Below are 19066 nucleotides of genomic sequence, written 5' to 3' on the forward strand. Positions count from 1 at the left end.
GTGCAGCACTTCAGATTAAATCATCTTTCACAAGCACGTAAGTGACATGGGGAATGCACATCTTTACACCTGCCAACTGTGATGTACAGGCAGTCATTTCTAGCAGAGAAGACAGACAGTCCTGCAGAAGAGCAGCCTCCCAGGTGAAGAACCACTCCCCTTCTTGAAAACTACACTTATCCCACATATTTCTACCATTCAGGAGAAGTTCATGCCACTTTTCTGGCATGGCAAAGCCGTGCCATTAGTGACCAGTAGGTACAAAAATGAAGACACTATTTATAACATTTTGACAAATAAAACATTCATTATAGGGCTTCTTTCAAAAAGCACACATAGAATCATAGAATCAGTCAGGGCTGGAAGGGACCACAAGGATCATCTAGTTCCAACCCCCCTGCCATGGGCAGGGACACCCCACACTAGATCAGGCTGCCTAGAGCCTCATCCAGCCTGGGCTTAAACACCTCCAGGGATGGGGCCTCAACCACCTCCCTGCACAACCCATTCCAGGGCTTCACCACTCTCACAGTGAAGAACTTCCTCCTCATGTCCAGCCTGACTCTCCCCACCTCCAGCTTCATTCCATTCCCCCTAGTCCTATCACTGCCTGACATCCTGAGAAGTCCCTCCCCAGCCTTCTTGTAGGCCCCCTTCAGATACCAGAAGGCCACAAGTAGGTCACCTCAGAGCCTTCTCCAGACTGAACATCCCCAGCTCCTTCAGTCTGTCCTCACAGGAGAGGAGCTCCAGCCCTCTGCTCATCCTCGTGGCCCTTACACATCAAAGCTTTTTTGTTTGTTTGTTTTAATGATGTAGGGGTTTTTTTTGTAGATGAAGTTGATATAAAGTTGAAATAGTGCAATTTTAAAAACAAAAGTTAGTGCAGGAGTCAAACTACAACCAAACAGAAGGTGTAGGGTTTGTTTTTTTCTTTTCCTTTTTTTCTTTCCTTTTTTTTTTTTAAATACATTACTGCCTGGGGTCAAGGGAAAGCACACAAATCCGTTTTCAAAAGCACCAAAGTGCTTTTGAAAGGTATCCATCCTCCAGATAGTTCTTGGAGCGATTAAGATTTTCTTTCGGGAATGAAACCAGGGTGTTTTTGAAAATAGCATCTCTAATCTTGCTGTGGGATTTGGTTTTGATGCCAGCTGATGATGTCTAATGAGCTGCTCTCAGGCAAGGAGAGACTCCCCAGAAAAAAAAAAGTGCATTTCCTTTGTTAATGTTCTAAGTAACAGCCAGGAAAATCATTGGAGAAGTATTTTCTTCTCATGTCATTTAACAGCACTTTCCAAGTCATTGGCAGAAGTGGACAACATCCCATCGTTCAGCCTTTCACACAGCAGTGTGAAAGGCTGATGGCTTCAAAATGGAAAGATACAGATAGCAAACCAGTAGCATTATCAAGGAAACTTGGGAGGAACTGCAGTTTGAAGCGAAATCATTTCTAATGCATTTTATGAAGGACATTTGTTGTGATTAATGGCATCCTTTTAAATGAAGAAGTGTTGGGAAGCCCTTGCCTGTTGCCATCAATTTAATGTTGAGATGAAAAAAAGAACAACAACAACAAAAAGGCAACAACTCTTAAAGTAAACTGACCACACTACTGACCATAAACATTTTCTCTTTGCACAGTGGCATCACATCATGCCAGCTCGAGAAAAACAAGGAGACCAAAGGCAGGAAACAGAAATAGCTAGACCTTGGAAATGAACTGTAGACAAGTGAGGAAAGATGACAGAGATGAATTAGCAGGTATACATGTGCAGGTTATTTTCTGTGCCTGAGGTTTTGTATTTCTTTACAAAGATGACCAAGAGAAGGGCAGTGGAGGGAGGTGGGGGTGTAAGGTGCAGGTGTGTATCTGTCTGTCTTTTCTCACACACAGATACACACATGCACACACTCAAAATCTTTCCACTGGCTTTTAATGCTTGTAACTCCTTTAACCCAACTGGAAGAGAATCTACAACTTCTTCCTTTTAAAGTTATAAATATTTCAAAGGTTATAGAATCTATTGTAAAAATGTACATTCAGTGGCTTTGTGAGGCACAGGACCTGCTAATAGATTTTCAGGGAAGCTCACGTGTACTCTGTTGTGTCCGCCGTTGGACAAGGGTGGAGAATCCAGGGGCTCGCGCTTGATCGCTTGAACCAAGCAGGGAGTTTTAAATTCACATGGCATTTTAAACACCTCATTATCCTGCTCTTTGCCCTCCCCTGGGCTGGGGCTATAGAAGTGGCCGTAGCACGTTGTGTGCTGCAGGTCGGGCATGCTTTCCAAGCATCCTGAGGAGTTCTGAGGGCAAAACGGGGCCAGCTCCTTGCTACGTGAGCCCTTCCAAGCTCTGTTCAGGTTCAGGTTGTTGGGATGATTCGCTACGATGCATTGCCAGTTACGTGGCGTGTAAAGGCAGTGCCTTGGCTTCTGACAAGGTGAGGCTGGCTCACAGAGTTCTGGCTCTGTTTTGAGGTGCACTTTACTGGGGTAGCTCAACATCTGCCTTCTCACTGAGCCGTTCTCGTCCAGCCAGGCTCGATTTTGTGACGACAGGTAGTTATCAGCAATGTTTTCAGAATCGGAATCATATTCCATTTTGATAGGCATCTCCAAGGGAAAGGCTGCGTCATAGAGAGACTCCGAGGACAGTAATGGTCTCTGCAGTTTCAGATGGTCCATTGCATAGTTCTCTGTGCAGCGTTGTTGCACGCCCGAATAGGACTGGCAGTTTTCTGCACTTCCCCAGTGGGAAGGACAAGTTGATGCTAAGTTTAAGAAACTTTGGTCTCTGTTGTAGAATGATCCAGCTCTCTTGTTTGAGCATGTGTTCACTCGCTGGCTCATAGAACAAGAGCTTGAGTTTCTTAAAGTCCAGATACTGTTTGTGGTGCAGTTGTTCTGAACACCTAAAACTGGTGTGTTAGAACTGAGAAGTTCCTCTTGCATGAAACACTCACCATTTGTATGAGGCTCAAACTTCACTTTTACATTATCTTGTTCATTTTTCACTGCTGTCCAGTTAAGGTGCTTCCACTGGCCCAGAGTTTCAATGGCACTGTTATAGGACAGTCCCTCCAGGTTTCCTTTCAAACTGGCAAAACCACTTGGTATCTTCAGTTGTTCATCTTCTTCCCTTTAGAGAACAGTAGACAAAAAATGTAGTCAGTATTTGTTCACAGCTACCTTTCTGTGACACTGTTTAAGTTCTGACGTGCATTTACTCTTCCATTTCAGGCACAGAGTTGACAAAGACCTTAATTATTGTAGTACAGCATGGTAACTGCCCTACCCTTATGTTCTTCCATTAAAATATATCTAAGTAATATTTGTGTATAGAAAAATCCAGATCTAAACTAAAGAGGATCTTAAATGAGATTTATATTGTTAATAAGGAATTATTTGGACACATAAGAAATTTCTGATCAAAGTGATTTAAGGGGCCTTATATCTTGATAATGCAGAACTATCTCAGAGGAAATGAAATGCCTAAATTAAGTGTCTAGAACAGCCACAGGTATTCATATTGGTTTTACCTAACTATTCTGTCTTTCATTTCCTAGGATGGCCAGCAAATTAATTTTCCATGAACTCAGGCTGAAATACTCACCCTTAGCACAGAGCTCTGGCACAGAAAGTTGCCTAAGCATCTCCATGCCAAGTAGCAGTTTTTTGAAGCTGGACTCCAAAACTTCAGGTTCAGGATTTGTCTTGAATTCACTAACCTGCTGACTCCCAACCAGGTGGCATCAGTGCCAGTGCCAGGAAATCCCTCCCCAGCTCCCTCTCCAGATAAGAAGCAAACATCTCAGTAAGAAACAGAGCATGAGAACCTGGAGAGCTAGCAAGGATTTTAGAAGGCTCAGGGGAGACCTTATTGCTGCCTACAACTACCTGAAGGGAGGTTGTAGCCAGGGGGAGGTTGGTCTCCTCTCCCAGGCAATCAGCACCAGAACAAGAGGACACAGTCTCAAGCTGTGCCAGCGGAAGTTTAGGCTCGAGGTGAGGAGAAAGTACTTCACAGAGAGAGATGTTAGCTGTTGGAATGTGCCGCCCAGGGAGGTGGTGGAGTCACCATCCCTGAAGGTGTTCAAGAGGGGACTGGACATGGCACTTGGTGCCATGGTTTAGTAGTCATGAGGTCTTGGGTGACAGGTTGGGCCTGATGATCTTTGAGGTCTTTTCCAACCTTATTGATTCTATGATTCTGTGGTTCTTAGCTTGCTGCCAAGAACGTGTTCCTTGGTATGGACTTGACGTGCAAGTGTAAGGTTTCCCAGTAGAGGGCGTCCATGTTGTTACGAAGTGAGAATGTCCAACTAAGAAATACACACCAAGAAAGGAGAATGTATTTTTTTTCGTTTTTAATCAATGAGAAAATGAGTATTTTTAGTCCTCTGCTAAATATTACCACCACTATTATTGATAGTCCTGAGGCACAAGCAAATAGTGCAACACAAGTTTGCTGCAGAACTAGGAAATGGTCTAGCCTGGAAAGCAATGGACAGAGAAAATGCAGCAGTCACAAAAGTTTGCACCTTCAGATGAAGAATTTTACAGCGAAATAGGGAAGATTCTTAAAAAAAAAAAAAAAAGTAAGGTATGCTTCCAGGAAGCCAACATACATGAAAAAGTAGGAGGAGGAGGAGGTATGAATTCTATTGCAGACTATTGGGACAATGGAACTGAATAGTAGTGGTGTGCCCCAGGGATCAGTGCTGGGCCCCATGCTCTTTAACCTCTTTATTGATGATCTGGATGAGGGCATTGAGTCCATCATCAGTAAATTTGCAGATGACACCAAGCTGGGGGCAGGAATTGATCTGCTGGAGGGTAGAGAGGCTTTGCAGAGGGATCTCAACAGGCTGGACAGATGGGCAGAGTCCAAGGGCATGAGATTGAACACATCCAAGTGCCGGGTTCTGCACATTGGCCACAGCAACCCCATGCAGAGCTACAGGCTGGGGTCAGAGTGGCTGGAGAGCGGCCAGGCAGAGAGGGACCTGGGGGTACTGGTTGATAGTAGGCTGAACATGAGCCTGCAGTGTGCCCAGGCAGCCAGGAGGGCCAATGGCATCCTGGCCTACATCAGGAACAGTATGGCCAGCAGGAGCAGGGAGGTCATTCTGCCCCTGTACACTGCACTGGTTAGGCCACACCTCAAGTACTGTGTCCAGTTCTGGGCCCCTCAGTTTAGGAAGGATGTTGACTTGCTGGAGCGTGTCCAGAGAAGAGCAACAAAGTTGGTGAGGGGCTTGGAACACAAGCCCTATGAGGAGAGGCTGAGGGAGCTGGGGTTGCTTAGCCTGGAGAAGAGGAAACTCAGGGGTGATCTTATTGCTCTCTACAACTACCTTAAGGGAGGTTGTAGACAGGCAGAGGTTGGTCTCTTCTCTCCAGCAACCAGCACCAGAACAAGAGGACACAGTCTCAGGCTACGCCAGGGGAGGTTTAGGCTGGAGGTTAGGAGGAAGTTTTACACAGAGAGAGTGATTGCCCATTGGAATGAGCTGCCCGAGGAGGTGGTGGAGTCACCATCACTGGAGGTGTTCAGGAGGAGACTTGATAGGGTGCTTGGTGCCATGGTTTAGTTGATTGGGTGGTGTTGGATGATAGGTTGGACACGATGATCTTGAAGGTCTTTTCCAACCTGGTTTATTCTATTCTATTCTAATATAATCTCCAAGGCCAACTCCTGTAATGCTACATTCTGCAGGAACTACCAAGCACAAAGGAAGGATTTTAACTGCTCAGAGGGCAAAAATGTAACTAAATAAACTTGAAAAAGCATGCTTAATTACAGAGAAAACAATTTAGAAGTCAAGACTTGGATACAAGAAACAGCCCCTTTTAATCTGCTTGTGAACAGAAGTTCATTCCCTCACTTTGAGATGATGTTTGTGTCATCCCAGTAAAGGTAAAAAGTTACACCTGGATACTGGAAGATATGGTGCCTGCAAGGGATATTTACTCTAGATGTTCAAAGACTTTTTCATTTTTTTCTTCCACTTGCAAGGCATCCTGAAGAAAAAAAACCACCACCACAGTGATAATAGCCACATTTTTTCACTAGGCCAGATGGTGTCTGTGTACACCTCCTGGCTTCTGCTCATTCAGTCCACTCTCTTTTATCTTCTCTCAGACCAGCTTGAAGAGATACCCCAAGAAGCCCCACAGGAACTGGAACAGATAGCCGCATAAAAGGAAGAAAAGCCTATTTGGGAGGAGAAGGTCAAACCTAGCAGAGAGGTCCTCTTCAAATGTGAATCTGTGACATTAACTTCCACTTCAGGGCCAAGCCTACAGCCAGATAGATGTATCTGTCTACAAACATACAATGATTAAGAACATCCCTGTTTAGATTATGCTGAACATCCACAACTAAAATCATGAGCTCAATTGGTATTCATAAGGAAAAAAAATAATTAATTACCATGACCAAATGTTAAAAAGTAGGAAAAAGCAGGACACTGGATCAGCAAAGACCTTCAGCTGCAAAGTAAAACAAACCCCCCAAACACAGTTGTGCAAGGAAGTTAAAACATAGCAATAATCAAGCTTTTTGATTTTGAAATATTATGGTTTAGTAACTTTTCAACTTTGTAAGGAAAAAAAAAAAAAGACTGAGAAAAAAAATTTCCTTTTTAGGATTATAAAAACCATTTCATGAGATAGAAGACAAGAAATGGATTTCCATTTCATAAGTAACAAATGAAAACCTTCTCATTCAGTGCTTCTCTTATGTCACTACAGTCCTGTTAAATATCATGCACATGAAAAATAAATTAATCTTCCTGGAATACAGATTATTGCAAGAAGGACATTGAGACTCTTGAACATGTCCAGAGAAGGGCAACCAGGCTGGGGAGAGGCCTCAAGCACAAGCCCTACGAGGAGAGGTTGAGGGAGCTGGGATTGTTTAGCCTGGAGGAGGCTCAGGGGAGACCTTATTGCTGTCTACAACTACCTGAAGGGCAGTTGTAGCCAGGAGGGTGCTGGTCTCTTCTCCCAGGCAACCAGCACCAGAACAAGAGGACACAGTCTCAAGCTGTGCCAGGGGAAGTTCAGGCTTGAGGTGAGGAGAAAGTTCTTCCCAGAGAGAGTTGTTAGGCATTGGAATGGGCTGCCCGGGGAGGTGGTGGAGTCCCTGTCCCTGGAGAGGTTCAAGAAAGGATGGGACGTGGCACTTGGTGCCATGGTTTAGTAGACATGAGGTCTTGGGTGACAGATTGGACTTGATGATCTGTGAGGTCTTTTCCAACCTTATTGATTCTATGATTCTATGATTTTGTTATAGTCAAAAATATACTTACTTTAATGTTTGTTGTTGAGCAAGGACATACTCTGAACAACCGCTTCGATACAGAAGTTGAGTGTTAGCTTGAACCCAGACCCAGTGATCTTCATTTGTTTGTACTTTGACTAGAGAAATGCCATTTTCTCCATTATTCTTTGCTGTATAATGTAAAAGAAAATCTATTTTAATACAAGCATTATTTAGCATTTTTTTCTTACCTACACTACTGGTGAATGTGCACAGATTTGTTAGCTGCCCTGGAATCACCAGCACAGGAAAGGACAAGCTAAAATATATCACAAAACTAGGCAAATTATATTTAAAGGATAACATTTGAGAAGCCTAATAATGCACTTTAACTGTAACCAGTGATTTCTTAGTTCATTATTTGTTTTCCTCCTCAGTAGAAGCACTATACCAACACAAAAACATTCATTCATGAAAAATGGGGCTATGACAGAGGAACAGTCTTAAAGCAGTTAATGGTTAATGGTATGACAGAAAGCTGAGTACAAGTGTGCCCAAGAAGAACTTGCCCATTGGGATACACCCACCATTGGCATTTTATCCAATGTGAAACCTGAACTCCAGCTTTGACTCCCATAATGTTGCCACAGACACACCAGAAAAGCATGAGTTAAAGCTGCAAGCAAATAATGAGTTTGAAAGACAATACATTCTAATTTTCTTTTGTTTTGTGCTCTTTGGGGAAAACTGGAATTTGTAACATATCAAATAGTTTTCATATAAGAGGGACAGATACTGCCATCAGTTGCTAAGATTTCAATGCAGTGCCACCATTTTTAGGAAACCACATATTGAGTATTCTTATTTACCATGACTGTTTATCTATCTGCAAACTTGTCATTACATTATTTCTGCCCACTCCAAAATATCAGACTGATTCAGCACGCATTTGAGGTGGACAACTTCTTCTGCATGTTTTTAAGGAAGAGAGTTTAAGAGAGAAGACAAATGAGAGCACTGGGACCAAAACCTGAAAGATTTAACAGGAGAAAAATCAAGGCTGTTTCTCCCTAAACTGTATATAATCCAGGAGTACTTAGCAGACACACCTTTGATTTGATTCTCAGCAATCTGCAACACGTTAGTGAAAGTGGCACCTTCGTGATGACTGTTTCTTCCATAGAATTCTGCTGCTTCATACAGCCCTGAATTACCTTTGGAACTGGAGCTGTGTAGGACAGAAAATGTGTACAATTTCTTGTCAGTGCATGACAGCACAGTAGAACTACAGACCCTGAAAGATGTAATCTTCAATCAGCAAAGACTTGTTGTTTAAGTGTATAGTAATAATTAACGTTTCTTTTATCATTCAGTTGCTTAAAACAGTATATGACTGGAATTCTGCATTCAATTAAGTGGAATGCTTATGATTAGGAATTTTCTCCTTGTGATTATCTGGAATAATATATCTCAGCCTGAACTGAGAAAAATGCTGCCCTGTGTAGTCAAGGTGCATTCAAGGCATGCACATCACACTGACCAGCAAGGCAATAGTCATCATATGATTTGAAATGTTTTCTTCCAGTCATTAGTTCAAAACTCATATTAAGGCTTAGAAAGAGTGCAAAGTCCGTAACAAACAGCTTTACAAACTTTCCCCCTTATTCAGATCACCAGAAAAAAATGTAATATGTAAATTTGCCCCATCCCTGCCCAGCATGCTTCAAGCCTGAATCAAAGGGAAAATAGAAGTTAAATGCCCGCTACCACTTCGTTCTTGTCACATCCTTGACCACTGCCCAGTCACTCAGTAAAACTCAAATAAAGCATCTATCTTTTAGGAGCTGAATGCTGACCATCATTTTCACCTGGGCCACTGAATGACTGGTAAATAAAATCATTTTCCAACTCTGTTCCAGAAGCCTGCATAGTCCATTATATCAGCCTTCCAGTAATTTAATTCTTGTCAAAAGGATGTATGTTTTAGAACTGCATTACACATCTGGATAGTAAGTCCACAGATACATAAGCATATTCTAATTAAAAGCCAAATTAAGATGCTGTCGGTCACACTGATGAGCATTTTACTTCACAGCAGTGGACCTCATTGCTGTAAAGGTTTATTTAACCAAATAATGGAAAGCATAATCCTAGCCCCAAACATCAGCTAAAATTCAATCATAATAGAGTATCAAAAATAAATGGTAGGAAGGCAATGAGTCTGAACACAATCTGTCCTTATTGAATCTTCTGTGATTGCTACTGAGTGATCAGCCTCAGGCCATTCAGTGCCACGGCAGACTTGTGTGTGCCTAAGCCTGCTGTTGTAAGATAAATGCACACACCAAATACATCTCGTTTGACTCTATGTGAAACACCCACATATATGCACATCCAGCTTTCCAAAATGTTCCTTTCCCTTTGTTTGCTACCAAAATGCCCACATCCAAATAGCAGTGCTTCCAGAAGATACTGCAATTTGGAAACTCAGTAAAGATGCTGCTTCTTTTCTACTTTTACAGCTGGTAGAATGACTTACTGTGCTGGTAACTTCTGAGGGCTAGGAACATATCCTAACTTTCCTAGTTTTAAATAAAATTATGCATAGTAGTAAAATACTTAATGTGTATTATATATAAAGTATATCATATTATATTACATTACATGATAACATCATTGTTATGTATTATAGTTCAATCCAGATAAACTATTCACTTTTCTAAGAAACAGGGTTGAAATAGAGTCGTGTCACCTAATTTGTGCTTTTTTACATGCTCAATATTCATAAAGCCTGTAGTATACTAATTGCTAAAAGATTAATTTGAAAATACTTTGCATTCACTGCTGCTGCATCATCAGATTTGTGTTTTGTTTTTACAAGCAGGCCTTTCATCTTCATCTCTGTCATGGAAGGTAGTAGAAGTGGTACCACTATGCAGAATAAGGACAACTGAGGTGGCAGTACTGTTCCCGATGAAGTCTTCTTCCTTTGTCCAAAAAGAAACTTCAGTTTGCCTTGGAACTGCATTGTCTGCCACACACACACACACACAAAACAAAATTAAAAACATCTTAGTCTCCAAAATCTTTTAGTGTCTAGGCACTTAAAATGCTAATACATCCTATGGACTGTGCTGCTTAACACCAAAATCAGTTTTTCCACAGTGAGGAAAAACTAGGCATTTCATTATCTTCATACAATGTAAACCACACAAATTCAGGGGCATGGTGAGTGGAGGGACTATCAGCAATTAAAAAAGGTAACATTTGAGGTGGTTTTTCGTGTTTGATTCTCTCCTGTGTGTTTAAAATAGCAGCTCTGCGTTATGTGCTGTTTACCAGTTTGGGCAGCATATGGTGGTGCAAATAGCTACTTATTCTCTGCCTCGCTCTGAAGCTGAACTATTATTTTCCAATGCTCTGTTTCTCTCCAGTGAGACCGTTTCTGAGTTTCATTCCTCTTGCCCTGTGCTTTCTCTGGTAAGTACATGGACTGGCACAACCCTTAGGCTGTGCAGGCAGACACCAAGGGAAAAACATATGCCCAAGATAGCCAGATATGATGTATGTAGTTTGGAAGGAACCACCCATTCCTGCCTCAAACCTCCATATAATCAGAAGGCAGAAATAAAGTAAATAGCAAGCTGCTGCCCCTCAGTGAAAAAATTACCTACCACAAAATGACCAGACTAAAATCAGTGCATTTGAGTTGGGCATTTTCCAGATTAAAACAGGGATGCAGAAAAGACTAACTGGTACAGCTGTACAAACCCTTACTCTTCCAGCAAATGAACACCTGAGACAGCAGTTACACTTCCCTGTCTCATGCTGATCCTCTCATTTTCTTTGCATGTGCTGTACTTTGTCAGAAGAAACAGCATTGGTCTTTACTAAGCAAATAGGAAAGGGATTTTTTTAATGAGCCACTCCTAGTGAGAATATTTGAGGAGCATACAAGAGACTTTCTAATTCTAGTTTTTATTATTAAAGGACCCTTCACCAAAAGGGAAAATGAATCATTATTGTTCCTATTCCTCAAAGCAAAGACTTTGTGATTAAATGTTAATCGTTGAAACTCAGGTTTGCCACCCTTGAGCTAGGACCAGTAAAAATTGAGGCTAGTTGTTGTCCAAAAGAACTTGAAACATAGAATTTTATAGTTCTATTCAATTTGAAATATTTACAACCTTCTTTTCTTTAATCACTTTTCATACATGTTAATAAATAAATGTCTTTAAAGTGGGTTGGTTTTTCTGCTGTTGTTGCTAGTGCACAGCAAAATATACCCAGGCCACAGCTCTCCATGATATCTATGTTCAATCTTTATGCAGACATATTTTTCATATAAAGCAATTAAAATCCAGTACATCAGTACTACAGCTCCTTAAGTGAAATTATACTTACAAGGAAGCCAGAAGTACTGTCCAACAAGCAGCGAACTCGACAGATGAAACAACGAGTTAAGAAGGAAGAATAATCTGCTGTTGTGCTGTCACTCTCCTGTGCTTTAAACAATTTACTGAGAATATATTCTTCTCCTGGGAACAACAATGGAGGTAATATATATCAGATCACACTAACAAAGAATAAAAATGTTCTGTAGCTAGTTGAAGAAGCTATTATGGAAATTGCGAAATATTACTTTATGTAAGGGCAAATACTAAGTGGTCTCATGCATAGCTCTACCTGCACATGCTCTGCCAAAAGAAAAAGCAAAGCTCTACAATGGGATTCAGGTGAGATGTTTTTCAGAAACTTTGACTATTTTTTATTTCCTGAGCTTTTCTGATTTTTCCTGATGGGATGCAGAGTAACAGATGGTGCTGCTCTTGAGATCAGAGATCACAGAAAACACATTAGAAAAAGGGAAAATGCTAATGCATGAACACCACCCCCCCACCCCCCCAAATGAATGAATAGATTAGCTTAATATTGCTATTTCTAATGAAGCAATGCACTACAAGTGCATTGGTTTCGATGCAAGTATTTGCACAAAAGTATGAACCCAAGAACTGAAACTCTCCACTGTATCTATTAGGCCACACTTTCTATATTAGGACAAAAAAATCCAAATATTTGTAACTTTTGAAATATTAATTCACATTGCCTAGTGTGTTTTCTGCATGCTTCCTGCAAAAATCTTGCAAAGTTCCTCAGATATCTGTAAAACTCTTACAAAACTGCAAGAAATTGCACCAAAGTTCCATGACTGTATTCCTGAGGACTTCATAAAGGCTGCTGAAGGATTTCTTGCAAGTTTCTTTCCGCCTATCTGAAGCCTGTGCTCACTCAATTTCTTTCCTTGCATAGAATAGAATAGAATAGAATAAACCAGGTTGGAAGAGACCTTCAAGATCATCGCATCCAACCCATCAACCAATCCAACCCACCTAAACAACTAAACCATGGCACCAAGCACCCCATCCAGTCTCTTCCTAAACACCTCCAGTGATGGTGACTCCACCACCTCCCCGGGCAGCCCATTCCAATGGCCAATCACTCTCTCTGTGTAGAACTTCTACCTAACATCCAGTCTAAACCTCCCCTGGCACAGCCCGAGACTGTATCCTCTTGTTCTGCTGCTGGCTGCCTGGGAGAAGAGACCAACATCTGCCTGTCTACACCCTCCCTTAACATAGTTGTAGAGAGCAATAAGGTTACCCCTGAGTCTCCTCTTCTCCAGGCTAAGCAACCCCAGCTCCCTCAGCCTTTCCTCATAGAGCTTGTGTATACTTCCTCAGCTTCTGGTGAAATGCCTAGGTTTTGCTGGGATCAATAATTCTTCATCAAGTTAACAACTTCAATACCATTGTATTTTCTGTTAAATTCTGTTAAATTTTCAATTTAACATGTCATGTAGGAGAAAGTTTGAGCAGGTGTATCCACCTGCAGCCTCAGAGGAGAAAGGGCATTGCTAAACCTAATTGTTCTGCTGAGGACTCCTGTTTATGTAACTGCATGGGAAAACAACTGGCAGAAAATGATGCTGCCGCTGTGGTACTGTGCAGAAATGGTTCGCATGGGATGGTTTTGCATTAGTGATAGGAATACTGTTCACTACTGTGTGAAAAAGAGATTGGTAGGATGAACACTGCTGCTATTCATTCTGCATGGATAAGAGTACCCATTGGTACATTAGTCAAGGAAAAATAAAGGAACTGTCATCTTCATAGTCTCCGTGGAACACAATACCTTATAAAAGTCACGGATCAGGAAGAACCACCTATGGGACAATAACATTCTAAATGGTCACTATGTAGCTTTCCAGCGAGGAATCTGACTTGACATGGATCAGACATAAGCACAGGTGGAGTGCAATTCTACCTCCATACAGTGTTGCCTGCATTTCCAATCAACATATACAACCCCACCTGTTTCTGTCTGTTGTTGCTGTCCAGACAACATCTGGGGAGGATTCATGGCCCAGTGCAGCTGTCTACAGAAATCCTGGCGATCGTCCACATGAATGTAATCATATATGTTTTGGTGCATTACATCAGTCTGAAACAATTACAACAAGGAATTTGTAAGGGTAGTGGGGCAGACACTTATCTTTAGATTGACACTTTCCTTGAAATAATAACTGCTGTAGGATACCTTCACAGAAATAATTGATTGAGGTAAGATACTTCAGAGGACTCTCTTTTTCCATATCTGCTTTTTGACTTCATATCCTATGATGATTCTTTTTGTTCTTAATTCTATTGTGCATATGCAACTGTGAGTCATAAATATGTCCAGCTAGCAGCCATTCCCAGAGACTGACACTGAGACCATCTCTGTTTAATTTCTTGATCAGTGAATGACAGGATAGAGTGCTCTCAGCAGGTTTGTAGAGGGTACCAACTGGGAAGAGCCAGACAGCTACTCAGACCATGATGGGCTGTAAAATGTGCTGACAGGAACCTCAAGAAGCTCCACAAAGGTAAAGTTATCTCTAATTTTGGGTACCCCAGGAAAAGAAAGCTATTACCATACCAAAGTGAATCCAGGAGAGTGCTACCAAGACATTAAGAGGGACGAAGCATATGATGCTTCAGGATAGAAGAAAAGGGTTTGTTCAAACTTCAGAGAAAAATGCTGGAAGAATTTACTACAGTCTACATCAACTGAATGAGTGAGCATAGAGAAGACAGCCCAAATCTGCTCAGAAGAACAATGTGGGAGGTCAAGAAGCAACAGACACAAGTTGTAACATGGGAAACTGGGACTTGATTTAAGTGGGGGAAAAAATGTACAGTCAGGGTGGTTAAACACTGGAATACATCTTCCAGAGGGGAAGAAACTTGAAACTTTCCTGGATGAGTCCTGGATCAACATGTTCTAACTGGATCTGCTTTGAGCAGGATGCTGGACTAGATGGTTTCCAGAGGTTCTTTCCAACTACACAGTTCTGTTATTCTGTGACTTTACAATACATATCCTGTACATAGGCAACCAGTCTAGAACAGCTGCATCTTATGCTGAAATTGAAAGGAAACTTTTAGCTAAATCTTATTTTAATGACATGTTTCTGTTAACTAAAGGAATAACATTACAAGGAATTCACCCATCAGATCATGCACACACAAAAATGAAAGTTAGTCTGAAACTAGGCAGTAAAATAGCTTAATTTCAGTAGTGTGTATCTAATCAGCATTAGAAGGGTAAGATGAAACAATATAAAGTGTTACATTTTCAAAAGCCAGTTAAGAGGAATGACTATAAGAAAGTAATTACAATGGCAGTGTCTAAGTATTCTAAGTATTTGTTAATTTATTTACCTGATGAAATCCTAGATAGTCCACAATGGTTGATGATGCATAAAATATCATTCCATCTGCACTCACCACCAATGCAAAACCATTCAGTGACTGAAGAAGGGAAAATAAAATAATGTAAAAGATAATCAGAAAATAAACAGTAAAATGGGCAAAAACATTAATAGTTTTACATAATAATATTATATATGCAAAAACCTCACAGGTGGCCTTCAAAATCTTTCATAAAGGTTGTGTTTTGGTTTTTTTTTTTTCTTCCACAGAATCACAGAATCTATCTGGTTGGAAGAGAACTCAAAGATCATCCAGTCCAACCCTCAACCCAGCACTGAAGGGTCAACACTAGACCATGTCCCTAAGCTGGGTCCACACACACTGCTTGAACTCCCCCAGGGACTCCACCGCTGCTGTGGGCAGACCATTCCAATGTTTGATAAACCTTTCAGTGAAGAAGTGTCTGCTAACATCCACCCTAAACCTTCCCTGGTGCAGCTTGTAAATATTTCCCTTAGTCCCATCTTTTGTCTTCAAGGAGAAGAGGCTGCCCCCTCCTTGCTCCAGTGTCCCTTCAGGTAGCTGTAGAGAGCAATGAGGTCTCCCCTGAGCCTCCTCTTCTCCAGGCTGAACAACATGAAAATGAATAACATAAAAAATTAATAACAATATGGAGCAGTTGGAAAAGCTAATTACAGTGTAACTACCCTATTACACTATTAGTTTATTACCTACTTTAAATTTTATTTTGTCATTAATTCCTATAATTAAAAGTTTAATAGCAAGTACCAACTGCAGGCTTTTTCCTTTTAAGTCATCACATTCCATAATAATTACTTTGAATTTATATGCATTGATACATCTAAATAATACAATCATCTCCAATAAGGAAATTAAATACATGTGATGTTGTAGCTATGACTTTTAAACTGGATGTGCATTTTAAAGTCTGGCTATTTGCTTCAGCTTCTATAAAAATACATACATAGTATAACTGCATAAATGTCATGAATATAAGAAGCAGGCAATAAATTCTTCTCTGATAGAGATGAAGGTTTAGTTTAGGAAGAAAGCTAAATGAATTCTTATAGACTCAATGATGCAAGGAAAGCCACCAGAGAAATACAACAATAAATGTAAGGATTAAATGAAATGTATGACTGCATGCAGACTGACTCATTTTGCCTCTCTTCCCATAATAAAGACTGAGTAACGTATCTTCACTCCAGCAGGCCTGCATTCCAAGGCAGTCTAGATGATCCTTTCATGTGATGGTTTTGCAATCTTTTGAGATTACAGTTAAAATACCTGCTTCTGAAATACTCCTGTATTGTTATTATCCTTGCTTCACCTTTCTCTCCATTTAGTGTTGCTGAGATGTGCCTATTAACCCTGAGTTAATCCTGAAGCACAATGAGGGCAGATTTTCAATTGCTCAGTAACCAGATACACTGACATATTTTTTTGAGCTTGGTTCTCTTTTCGGTTCCTAAATAAGGACCAGATTTCCATGACTGCTCAAAGCCTGTTCCCACTGTGACAATGGTGGGCAGAATTTCAAGAGTTCAGTGCACAATAGGCCGACCTCCTCAGAAGGTTTTGCCCAAATCATAAATGTGGAGCACCTTTGAAAACACGGCCCAGTGGGACCATAGATGGCATGGGGCTCTGCACCTTACAGAACCTGTGAAAGGGTGACTGGAGAAATGTAGTGGAGAGACTGCAATGCCTCACCTGCATTTGGAGGGTGCTGTAGCAGTAAATAATTCAACCAAGTCAACACTAACCACAAATAAGAATAGTAAATGGCAAATCATGTTCAGCTCCAGGTAAGCTCCATAGGTACATACAGGTCCTGTACAGACTAAGTGCTATTTCTGCCTAGGTGTGTTTGTGTTAAGCATTAGTTATCCCTGTTGACAATACAAACACAAGGAGATGTTGGACTTGTGATTTAAATTTTCCTTCTCACAGAAGTCCAAATTCACCCCAGCAGCTCACCAGCCAGAAGATCTCTACATCTTCACATGTGTGCCTTGCACTGCACTGAGAGGAGCCTCCGTAGAATGTATTGGTTGTATCCATTTCCAGCGTCAAGTGGAGACAAGAGAGCGTTTTTGGCACCTTGTCTCTTTGGACTGATCTTCACAGCAACAAAACCATCAGTGATGTGATGTTAGGAATTTCATTACATTTTGAACATCTGGCAGGCCTTTTAATTTGGACTAAAAATTTCCACAAAGATAACCAAAGGACATTTAAAGGACCTCCTTCATGTCCGTGGCTGTTACCATGTATGTTCCGAAAGTCCTCCACCCCTTGCAGCCAGGGCAGATAGAAATTAAGAACAGTAAAGAAATGTTCTTAATTAAAGAAACATTTTTAGCCAATGCAAATTAATGCAACAAGGTCTATCTGAGAAGGCTTCAGAAATTACCACAAGATCTGAATACAAAGAACCTCACACAGTATCATGCTGAATATCCTTAAAACATGCCTTCCATTGTCCTGCAGGCAGGCTGGAGTTTTTTACCCCCTCTAGGAAATAGCTGGAGAGCCCCTGCCTTTGCCACAAATTGCTTTTACAAATCAATAAATAAACTCCTTCTCAAAAGTTAATCTTCTTATCCAACATATTGGTACATATGGTCTAGGCCTGGACACGTACCCTCAAAATCAGTCTCTACCTTTAAAATGTAAAACTCGTTTCCTCGCAATGGAAGGCAGGCAGGATTTTCTTTACACAAGTTTTTCTTTGGACAGAGTTAGGCTGGACCAAGTGCAGCAGTTTGTACAAATGGGAGAAATGGAAATGTGTTTTTCTAAGGGTTCAGAGCAGTGGACTGGCACCTACATCTGTGAGGGTGGGTGAGGTATTAAGGAAAGGTGAGAGGGAGCAAGAGGAAAGGAGAGGGGAAAAAAAACAAAACCTGGGGGTGCTGGTTGATAGTAGGCTAAACGTGGGCCAGCAGTATGACCAGGTGGCCCAGAAGGCCAATGGCATCCTGGCCTGTATCAGGAACAGTATGGCCAGCAGGAGCAGGGAGGTCATTCTGCCCCTGTACACTGCACTGGTTAGGCTGCACCTCAAGTACTGTGTCCAGTTCTGGGCCCCTCAGTTTAGGAAGGATGTTGACTTGCTGGAACATGGCCAGAGAAGGGCAACAAAGCTGGGGAGGGGTTTGGAGCACAAGCCCTGTGAGGAGAGGCTGAGGGAGCTGGGGTTGTTTAGCCTGGAGAAGAGGAGGCTCAGAGGAGACCTTATTGCTGTCTACAACTACCTGAAGGGAGGTTGTAGACAGGTGGGGGTTGGTCTCTTCTCCTGGGCAACCAGCACCAGAACAAGAGGACACAGTCTCAAGCTGCACCAGGGGAGGTTTAGGCTGGAGGTTAGGAAGAAGTTCTTCATAGAAAGAGTGATTGGCCATTGGAATGGGCTGCCCAGGGAGGTGGTAGAGTCACCATCAGTGAAGGTGTTTAGGAAGAGACTGGATGGGACGCTTGGTGCCATGGCTTAGTTGATTAGATAGTGTTGGATGATAGGTTGGACTCGATGATCTCAGAAGCCTCTTCCAACCTGGTTAATTCTATTTCTGTTTCTAAAAGTTCAAGAAGCCATGTGTTTGCATCAAGCCAGAAATGAGTATGGATTTGAGGGAGGTACGTAAAGGAAGTGAATTACAAACTTCCCATGCTTTGTTTTCATTTGGCTCTAGAAATGCTGATGTCCTCTACTTAGTGAAGATCTCTTAACTAGGAATTGCCTGGTCTTCATGGCCCCAAACACAGACATCAGATTCTCTGCCCTTCAGGCAGGAAAAGCAAAACCCTCTTTGGTGCAACAACTTTTATGGAGCCACATGAGCCTATTTGGGGATTAACCCAAATCGCATGTGTCTAAACCTCATTTTAGCTGGGAAACCTGCTGCTTCAGCCACACAAAAAACAGCCAAGCTGGACATGGAGTAAAACTTCACAACCCATGACTGCAATTTTTTCTGTTTTCTCAGTATTAGCCTACAGTAGATTTCAACGTAAAA

The 19066-nt window shown here is 41.5% G+C and overlaps 1 protein-coding gene across 1 annotated transcript in view; it reads right to left on the bottom strand.

The window, feature by feature from the left end:
* Positions 1-2024: 2024 nt before the first annotated feature.
* Positions 2025-19066, bottom strand: part of AHRR (aryl hydrocarbon receptor repressor) — a 99715-nt gene continuing 82673 nt past the window's right edge. Inside the window, exons 5-11 of the mRNA XM_009896713.2 lie at positions 15036-15125; positions 13644-13773; positions 11677-11810; positions 10104-10303; positions 8382-8500; positions 7322-7463; positions 2025-3144 (exon numbers count right to left, since the gene is read on the bottom strand). Coding sequence (XP_009895015.2) covers positions 2025-3144; positions 7322-7463; positions 8382-8500; positions 10104-10303; positions 11677-11810; positions 13644-13773; positions 15036-15125 — 1935 coding nt within the window. The remainder of the gene's footprint in view (positions 3145-7321; positions 7464-8381; positions 8501-10103; positions 10304-11676; positions 11811-13643; positions 13774-15035; positions 15126-19066) is intronic.

This window comes from Dryobates pubescens, chromosome 9, assembly GCF_014839835.1.
Source record: "Dryobates pubescens isolate bDryPub1 chromosome 9, bDryPub1.pri, whole genome shotgun sequence".
Taxonomy (NCBI): Eukaryota; Metazoa; Chordata; class Aves; order Piciformes; family Picidae; genus Dryobates; species Dryobates pubescens.